The sequence below is a fragment of the Tripterygium wilfordii genome, chromosome 10, assembly GCF_013401445.1.
Source record: "Tripterygium wilfordii isolate XIE 37 chromosome 10, ASM1340144v1, whole genome shotgun sequence".
NCBI classification, from domain to species: Eukaryota; Viridiplantae; Streptophyta; class Magnoliopsida; order Celastrales; family Celastraceae; genus Tripterygium; species Tripterygium wilfordii.
In genome coordinates, this window is record NC_052241.1 from 7,650,171 (window position 1) to 7,660,316 (window position 10,146).

The 10,146-nt window shown below is 36.2% G+C and overlaps 1 protein-coding gene across 1 annotated transcript; it reads right to left on the reverse strand.

Moving 5' to 3' along the window:
- Positions 1 to 7,178: 7,178 nt before the first annotated feature.
- LOC120007328 (polygalacturonase-like) lies at positions 7,179 to 8,659 on the reverse strand. The gene is made up of 4 exons (XM_038857527.1): positions 8,231 to 8,659; positions 7,834 to 8,123; positions 7,471 to 7,699; positions 7,179 to 7,394 (listed from the first exon to the last, which is right to left on the reverse strand). Exons 1-4 carry the CDS (start codon positions 8,657 to 8,659, stop codon positions 7,179 to 7,181), a joined length of 1,164 nt encoding a protein of 387 aa, XP_038713455.1.
- Positions 8,660 to 10,146: the final 1,487 nt, after the last annotated feature.

Genomic DNA, 10,146 nt, shown 5'->3' on the forward strand with positions numbered 1-10,146 from the left:
AATTATAAAATTTCTAACAAGTGCATTCATTTTTTCCACGAGCTCTGCCTTGTGTTAGGCGGGGTGGGATCCGAACCCACCTTTTCAAGGGTTGGAATCGAAAATTTTCCAACAAAGCCTAGAGGTTGGAACTGTTAAATACATATTGGGGGTGAGGTCCATAATCTGCTATGGTCGAGTTGCATTGTTTTACCTGCATTCTCCTCGTGGCATAAACTGATTAGCGGATGACAAGATTCTACACTTCTACATATAAAAAAAAATTAAACAATTGTAGAAAAAAAACTTTGGTGATCTAGATTGCATAGGCACATACACATATATGGGAATAAATGTTAATGTCTTTTTCTTTTACTTATAATTATTTTTGCCTAATTCTTAGGGCACTGCTCGGTGAAGTAAAAGAACTCAACCTAAAATATCATAGGTACTGAGAGAAGCACAGTATCCAAGAAACAATTGATATCTCTAATAAGTCAACCTACCAATACATATCTTGATGTTTTGTGTTCTGTTTTCCCTGTTTTGGCTCAAACCCATCTATGTTTTCTCTGTTTTGTTGTTCATGTGCGTAGGTTTTTTGGTTGCATATATAATTGACAGTAAAAGAAAGCAAAGAAAGGAGAAGACAACACAAAGCAAATTTGCCTACACCCACCGAAGGAAGAGTATTTTTATTTCACTGCTAATCGCAAACAATTAGGGTTACAACAATTTTTTTTTTCTCTACAGTGTTAGTGTTATACTTGTACCATAATCCATGACAGCAATCCATCTTTTTTCTTCCTTTTGATTGGAATCATCATCGATCTCTTAAGTTTTGTCTTGCAATCTTCATTAGCTGCTCAAAGGTGCTGGTTGTACAGCACGAAATCTTGAGAGGACCATCAATCTTTGAATCAAAGTAGCCGTCAATGCCGCCACCTCCATGCTCTTGAAGGAGCAGCTCTCGAAACAATGGGAACGACAAATACTTGACTGGAACCTCATCTCTCTTGGCCTCTTCGCCCACGTATATAGTGTTGGAATAGCGGAAATATGAATGGAAAAATGAGTGCTTGAGAAGGATTTTTATGATTGAATTCTCAATTACAACTTGAATATTTTGCAGTGCTGCTGCTCCTGCAAATTAGAGACTGATTTTCTTGTATTATTCTTCTGCATAGGATTACTACAATTTATAAAGTGCTGGTACATAGACTAGAATCTTCTAACTTAATTATTTCTAGTAACCAAGCACCTAGGGAGAAGAAAGGACATCTTTGATAACTTAGACATATTAACAGCTACTTCTAGAGAGAATGACTTCCAGATTATTCTTCAAAAATATCTCTTATGAAAATTGCAAATTAACTTTCAACACCCCCTCTTAATTTGTAATTTTCAGCTCCTTCTTGAACTTCTCCAACTTCTCAACTGTGATGGCTTTGGTAAGCATATCTGCTGGTTGATCATTAGTATTGATAAACTCCAAATAAATTTCTCCCATGCTGACTAAATCTCTGATGAAATGATGCCGCAACTCGATATGCTTTGTCCGAGCATGAAACACTGGATTTTTAGTCATTGCAATGGTAGACATATTGTCACACCTTATCACTGTGGGCTGCTGCTGAACTTCTTGTAAATCAGCAAGTATTCTTCTCAACCAAACTGCTTCACAAGCTGCTTCTGTGGCTGAAATATATTCAGCTTCAGCTGAGGATAACGCCACGGCTTTTTGCTTCTTTGAGCTCCATGAAATTGCTTTTGTTCCAAGACAAAACAAGTAACCTGAAGTGCTTTTTCGGTCCTCCAAAGAACGAGCCCAGTCACTATCTGTAAATCCAATTAAATTGTTGTCATCTTCTTTCTTGTACAAGAGACCATGCTTCCTCGTACTGTGAAGATATCTTAGAATTCTTTTAGCTGCTGCAAAATGAAGTTTACTTGGCTCATTCATGAATCTTGACACCATACTCACCGAGTGAACAATATCCGGCCTTGTATTTGTGAGATAAATTAATGAACCAACAAGGCTTCTATAAGTCTTTGCATCAACCTTCTGTGCTCCATCATTTTGTTGTAACTTTTCATTTAAAACCATAGGTGTGGACACCGGCTTGCATTTGTCCATTTTAAACTTCTTCAATAAATCCTCAACATACTTTTCTTGAGAGATAAAAATCTCCCCTTCAGATTGCTTCACTTGGATTCCAAGAAAATATTTCATTGGACCCAAGTCTGTCATTTCAAAATCTTGCATCATTTTCTTCTTGAAATCTTCTACCATCTTTGTGCTTGTGCCCAAATAAATTAAATCATCAACGTAAAGGCAAACTATGAGAAAGTTAGCCATACCTTCTTTCTTTATGTAGAGTGATGGTTCACTGGGACTTCTTTGAAATCCATTTTGACAAAAATATCTGTCAATTTTGCTATTCCATGCTCTTGGGGCTTGCTTTAGGCCGTATAACGCCTTATGAAGTCGATAGACTTTGTTTTCTTTTCCTTGCACCTCATAGCCTTCCGATTGCTCCACATACACTTCCTCTTCAAGTTCTCCATTAAGAAACGCTGATTTAACATCCAATTGGTACACCTTTAACTTCAATTGGGCAGCTAAGGCTAGAACAAGCCTAATAGTCTCCATACGTGCAACCGGTGCAAATGTTTCGTTGAAATCAATTCCGGGCTGTTGTGCATAGCCCTTTGCAACAAGTCTTGCCTTGTGCTTTTGAATGGATCCATCTTCTTTGAACTTAGTCTTGAAGACCCACTTTAAGCCAATCACATCTTTTCCTTTTGGAAGATCAACAAGCTCCCACGTTTTGTTCTTTTCAATAGTTGCGATCTCGTCATCCATGGCTTTCCTCCATACATCTTCTTTGACAGCTTCATTAAATTTCTGTGGCTCACAAGAGAAGAGAGCAAGATCACATGACTCATAAATGTCAGTTAAAGAGCGCATTTTTCTTGGTGGCGAATCAGGACTCTCTTGGCTAGAAGGTCCAGAAACTTGCAATCTTGCTGGAGTTGAACTTGTACTTGGATTGGTTTGAGAGGATTGAGATCCATCTTGACATGCTGGAGTTGAACTTGCACTTGGATTGGTTTGAGAAGATTGAGATCCATCTTGTCTTGTCCCTGGTTCAAGAAAATCATTCATAGTAGGTGCTTGAGAGAAGTTTTCTTCCCAAGTCCATGCAGCAAATTCATCAAACACCACGTCTCTTGAAATTATTAGCTTGTTAGATTTCGGATTGAATAGCCGATAACCTTTGGACTCATTGCTGTAGCCAATGAAAACATGTTTTTCACCTTTCTCATCAAATTTCTACCTTTCCTGTGATGGAATTAGAGAGTATGCAATGCAGCCAAAAACTTTTAAATGATCAACAACCGGCTTCCTCTTATTCCACGCTTCATATGGTGTCTTGTCACGCACCACCTTTGTTGGTGATCTGTTAAGAATATAGATTGCCGTGTTGACCTCTTCAGCCCAGAATTTGTTAGGAAGTCCTTTGCCTTTGAGCATACTTCGAGCCATTTCAACAACAGTCCGGTTCTTCCTTTCGGCTACCCCATTTTGCTGGGGACTTCTTCTAATAGTAAGCTGCCTTTGAATTCCATTTTCTTTGCAATACTCCATAAAAGGAGTATAAATATATTCTCCTCCACGATCAGTCCGCAAGGTCTTTATTTCATGTCCACTTTGTTTTTCTGCAAGAACTTTGAACTGAAGAAATACAGAAAAAGCTTCGGACTTTTGATTAAGGAAGAAAACCCACATCATTCTAGTATAATCATCAATAAAGAGAATGAAGTATCTCTTACTGTTAAGAGAAGGAGTCCTTGTAGGACCACAAATATCTGAGTGCACCAATTCTAATGGAGCTTTTGCTCTCCAAGATGTTTTAGGAAAGGGAAGTCTGTGCATCTTCCCATAAATGCATCCCTCACATATTTTGTTCTTCATCTCAACAAATGGAAGTCCGATCACCATATTCTTTTGTTTCAGTAGGTGGAGCCCCTTATAATTCAAGTGGTCATATCTCAAATGCCACAATGTAGTTGAGTCAAAATTTTCAGTTTTGAATGCAACTTTCTCAACTTGGGGCATAATGAGAGGAAAAACCTTGTTTCTCATCTGTACTGTAGCCATAGTGAGATTGTTTTTCTTATCAAAAATTCTGCAGGTGTCATTATCAAAAGACAACGAATAACCTTTCTGTAATAGTTGCCCAACACTCAAGAGATTTTGAGCCAAGTTTGGAACGTAAAGAACATCACCAATGAGATTTTTGTTACCTCCCTTTGTGTCGATAGCAATGACTCCTTTGCCTTCAGCAGTTTGAAACTTTCCATCTCCAAGCTTTACTTGAGAGGTGTAATTTTGATCAAGCTCCACAAAGATCTCCCGATTTCCTGTCATATGAGAACTGCAGCCACTATCCACGTACCAAGTATTGTGAGATTCATTTTGCACACTTATACAAGAAAAAAGTTGATCACCTTCATCTTGTGTGAAATTGACTTCATTCTTTTCCTTTTTCTCTTGAAACCAGCAATCCCTTTGAGAATGATTGGGGATTTTGCATTTTTTGCATCTATATCGGCAATATTTAGTCTCATGATTAGTTCTTTTGCAGATTCGACAAGAAGGAAAATAATTACCAGATTTTTGCTGCCAATTTCCTCTTCTTTCATTCCCTTTTCCAGCATCCCCATTCTGTGCTTGCTGTCCTTTCCAGTTCCTTTGAAAAGCACCTCGTTTGTTTTGCTCTCCTTTAGTGGTTCTCTTGTTTGAGAAATTGATCTTGGATTGAAAAGCTTGCTCCAATGGTTGACTTGGCGACTTGTTGATTCTTTGCTCATGTGCTTGAAGAGAGCTCATTAGTTCATGGAAGGTGTAGGTAGATAAATTCTTTGACTCTTCAATGGCTGCAACAACATGATCAAACTTTGATGGAAGACTACGAAGAACTTTTTGGACAATTTTCTTGTCTTCAATGGTATCTCCACAGCTTCGAATCTGGTTCACAATTTCAGCTACTTTGGAGAGGAATTCTTGAATACTTTCACTGTCTTTCATTGCCATATTGTCAAATTCCCTCCAAAGTGATTGTAGCTTTAGTGAAATGACTTTATCACTTCCCTGAAATTCATTTTTCAGAATATCCCAAGCTTGTTTGGCTTTATTTGCGCCAAAGATACGAGGGTATATGGATTTGCTGACACCTTGTTGAATATACCTCAGTGCACTTGCATCTTTCTTGACATTTTCCTTGTATAACTTCTGATTGGCTTCAGTCCAGCCGGTAGAGCTCCCATCTTTAGTTGGTTCTGAATATGTGTCCTCCACAACTTCCCATAGATCTTGGGAGATAAAAATGGTTTTCATTTGGCTGCTCCAATAGTCGTAGTGTTCTCCTTCAAATATTGGAACTTGATTTGGAGAATAGGCAAACATTGTAGGAACCGAAGTAGATGCCATTGGGGATGAAATAAGAGAGGTTTAGGGATGAAAAACAAGGCTGTGAACAAGGCTCCGATACCAAATTTGTTGGGATAGCGGAAATATGAATGGAAAAATGAGTGCTTGAGAAGGATTTTTATGATTGAATTCTCAATTACAACTTGAATATTTTGCAGTGCTGCTGCTCCTGCAAATTAGAGACTGATTTTCTTGTATTATTCTTCTGCATAGGATTACTACAATTTATAAAGTGCTGGTACATAGACTAGAATCTTCTAACTTAATTATTTCTAGTAACCAAGCACCTAGGGAGAAGAAAGGACATCTTGGATAACTTAGACATATTAACAGCTACTTCTAGAGAGAATGACTTCCAGATTATTCTTCAAAAATATCTCTTATGAAAATTGCAAATTAACTTTCAACATATAGCAAGGCACCCTTTTCGAGCTCTTCTAACTTTGTCAGACGAAGAATCACTACTCTTCATGAAGAAACGCTTGATGACCCTTGTTGCATGCATGATTCTTCAACTGCTTCAACAGAGACCACTCGCGCTCTTCAAAACAAATATTTCTTACCAGCAGTACGTAGATGTTATGGATTTAATGGAAGCAACCCCAGGAGACAGCAATTTATAGGGTTTTGGATTAGTTCTAATCTTAATCTTAATCCTAGTTCTATCAAGGATAGAAAAATCCAATATTTTTGGAGTCTGCCTAGAAAATAGTAATAGTGTTTTGAAATTCTAATACTAATAAGGATATGAAAAAATTTTCAATTTTAATTCTTAGAGGCTGCTTCACAAAAAGTAAAAGGGTTTTGAAATCCTAATAGTAATAGGGATATGAGAAATTCAATTTTAATTCTTAGAGAATGCGTAACAAATACTCCTAATATTTATATAGAGGATAAGATTTAATTATAATGCCAATTACCCTACTTATAAACCAATTATAATAATGCTCTTTACCTAACCACAAACTCAACCTTATCTCATTGGTGGTTTGATTGACAATCGGCTCGATTAGACATATGTGTGTTCAATGTTCGATTCCAATGAAAAACATAATACAACCTTATCACCTAAAAAATTATTATTTTAAAAGGACAAAATAATACAACATGATTCCATTGGATACTTGATGAAAATATGTAATAGTAGATCAGCAATTCAGTATATAATATTATGTTTATTTTTGATAATTAATAAATAGTTATCCTTTTATAAATAAATATCTTTAGAAGGAAAAATAATACAACATGATTCCATTAGATACTTGATGAAAATATGTAGTAGTAGTCTAGTAGATCAGTAATTCAGTATATAATATTATGTTTATTTTTTATAGTTAATAAATAATTTTCCTTTTATAAATAATAACTAGTCCATCTTAATTATTATTATTCAATCAAATCTTACAGGATCTATATATGCATTAAGTATATTTAGATTTCCTTAAAGTATCACACCTACAACATATCTTAATTTTCTCGAAATCTTAGGAACTCAGTTTTTTTTTCTCTTTAATTTCTATATATAAATAAACAATGAGGATTAATTTATCTAATTTTAATTTGTTTTCCAAAACAAAATTAACAGGAAGAAAATATAAAATCTTTAATTATAAATATTTTTGAGAGACCTACATTAGATTAGTACTCAAATGGGGTTCTTTTGTTGTTAGCATGTTGGCTAAACAAATATTGTTCTTCATCACTACAAGCATCTTGGCTGAACAAAACCAGAAGTGACTCCACCAGCATTAACACAAGAAGCTTGAGGAGGTTTGTTCTTGAAACTAAGCTTCACATCTTCCATTCTAATACCACTACATGGGTTCTTCTTACTACAATCCAACTTCACTGCCACTTCTGTCGCCGACGATCCCTGGATGTTTCGGTATGTCACATCGCTTACTCTAACTCCAGAAGCCTGTGTCAATCAAATTGCTAAGACCAAAAATGTTACAAAATTCATTTGAGAACAAACAACGTTTATGATGATTTACCTCTCCAGGACAATTTTTGTTGTTGGGGCAGTAATTTTGATCAATAACAACTGGGTTGTGGACATTAATCATCGTACAATTTTGGAACAAAACGTTCCTAGCAAATCCATTACTAGGTCTTCCCCAAGACTTGATTCTCACTCCATTTTGTGTACCAATAAATTGAACATTTGTAACTGTCACATTCTCAACCCCTGCCTCTTGAGACTTCTTCCCCAAACTTCCAATGCTATATATATGTCAATACATTAATATCTATTAGTCTTTAGCACACGCACACATATATGGTTATAGATATAGTTATGTATGTTTACTATATAAGATGATGAAATTAGTGTCTTAATTTTGTGAATAATCATGTACCTGATCCCATGACCAGGGCCGCAAACGACATTCTCGATCCAAAGGTTATTGGTGCCAGGGCCGATGGAGATACAATCATCACCGGTGGAAATCATGGTGTTCAAAATTGTGATGTCGGTGGATCCCCCGACATGAATGCCATCAGTGTTGGGACTAATTCCAGAGGCAGACACCTTCACTCCTTGTATTTTCACATTCTGGCATTCATTAATGACAATGTGGAACATTTGGCTGTTTAAGGATGTTAGTCCACTAATCACAACGTTGTCTGAATTTGAGAACTCCAGCGACTACACACAATACCCAACAATATATACCAAAAGAATTAGTGTAACTATATGAAACCCACAAATTGTAAAAGATCAAAAACTATATGTGTGTATATACAGATTTGTACCGTAGCACCAAGAGGGCAGCTCTTCCCGGAGGCCTTGCAAGCCCACAAGGAGGTGCCTTGGCCGTCGAGTGTGCCGCCAGAGACTGCGACATTATCGACATCCCTAAACATGATCCAATTGTGAGCAGTATTGTAAGAGGGAGCAACCAGTGTACCATCGATTTTGAGAAAGATGGCATTGTTCTTGCAAGGACCCTTGAACACCACATTGCCAAGGAAGAACCTTCCTTGAGGGACATAAATGGTAGATGGGCTTCTGGAGGCACAGGCCTGAGCCCATGCATTCAACAGGGCCCTGCTTGAGTCAGTCTTGCCATCTGGTCTGGCTCCATAGCTGACGACATTGAACTGTGCTGTAAATGCTATGAATGGAAGAGAGAATGTCAAGGCAAGTAGAAATGACACAATTGTGCAAGTATTTGGTGCCATAATCATTTGTATCAAGAAGAGTTTTGTATTAAGAAGAGATTGAGAGTTGTTCTTAGGGTTTGGACCCTTTTGAAGAGGTATTTATAGTATCAATTCACTGTTAGTATTAAATTTCACGATGACTTTTTGGCTTAATTGATTAGAAATAAAAGGAAAGAATAAATTGGCCTTGGAATCTTTAATTCCTTCATTTCATCGAGTTTCTATGTATAAATTAACACACTTACTCACTTGTAAATTATGCTAATTAAATGATTAATATGGAAGGCACCATAATTGTATAATGTGTACATATATGGATTAGGTAGCCTCCAAATCACTTTAATTCCTTTTGTGTGGCTGAAACGATCAGAAAATTTGAATTTTTTTATTTCAATTGATCGTCTTAACCTTAAAAAAGGAATTGAAAATTATGGATACCTAGTAATTGCAATTTATGTGACGTGAAATTAAAAAAGTCAACGTTTATAATTTTTAGTGCATGTGTGAGGGACGAAAAGTCGTGTGTATAAAGAAGAAATCATTTTTTCTTATTTAGGTGCATTTATACTTAATTTAGAGAGTATTAAATTATCAGGTCACATTTGTTTTCCAATTTGAAGAAGGTACGTAAGGAAAATAAAATTATAATAACTATAAAGATTTTGTCTACTCATGACCATTGTGTTTTTATTTTCTTTTTTTACATGAGAAGATAGTAACTATTTTTAGGGTGTACACTTGATAAATTCATGCATTAACGCAATAATCCGCATATCATGCGTGTTAAACAAATATGTGGCAATTAATTTCATGTATGGACTAGGTAGGATAAGAATCCCATGAGCTTTAAAGGGGGAAAACTCACTCTTTTTTTTTAAAAGGGTTGATACTCAGCATTGCATTTTATGAGAGCAAATATTAAACCTAGCGTCACGAAAGCAGCATAAGAAATTACAAACACCAGACATCACCATATTACACTGGACAACATCGGACTACACTAGACTATACCAGACTATACCGGATTACACCAAACTACGTCAGGATATAATCAGGTAGACTAAATAAACAAACACATAAAAGACAAAAATAATGATTATGTATTAAGATTCTTGGCTTCCTCTTCATCAGGAGAGACCGATCTCTACCATATCAAGGATTCACATAACTGTGCATCAAATATATGTCATCGGAACATACCAGAAATAACCGGTGATCAAGAAGCCTCGACGATATATGGATGAGATCTAGATTTTGATTGAAAAAAAACTGAATCAAAATATTATTTAACACATAACAAAGATATGAGAGTAGATCTACATCTAGAGAGGGAAAGAAAGGCGAAAGAGACTCGACATCATTCTCTTCCCCTTCCTTTGAAATTTTTGGTTTGGAATGTGTAGAGAAAAAGTGTAGAGAAGCGAGAGAAACAGAACAGAGAGATGATTTTGGGGGATGTAGTATTTATTTTAATTCAGTTCTATTATTGACTATTCGAAAAATTC

Excerpts from the sequence above, each read along its gene's own strand:
- LOC120007328 (XM_038857527.1), bottom strand. The coding sequence starts at position 8,659 with ATGGCACCAAATACTTGCACAATTGTGTCATTTCTACTTGCCTTGACA. Across the intron at positions 8,124-8,230 it reads GCTGCCCTCTTGGTGCTACG|TCGCTGGAGTTCTCAAATTC; the intron begins GTACAAATCTGT and ends TATTGTGTGTAG. Across the intron at positions 7,700-7,833 it reads GGCCCTGGTCATGGGATCAG|CATTGGAAGTTTGGGGAAGA; the intron begins GTACATGATTAT and ends ACATATATATAG.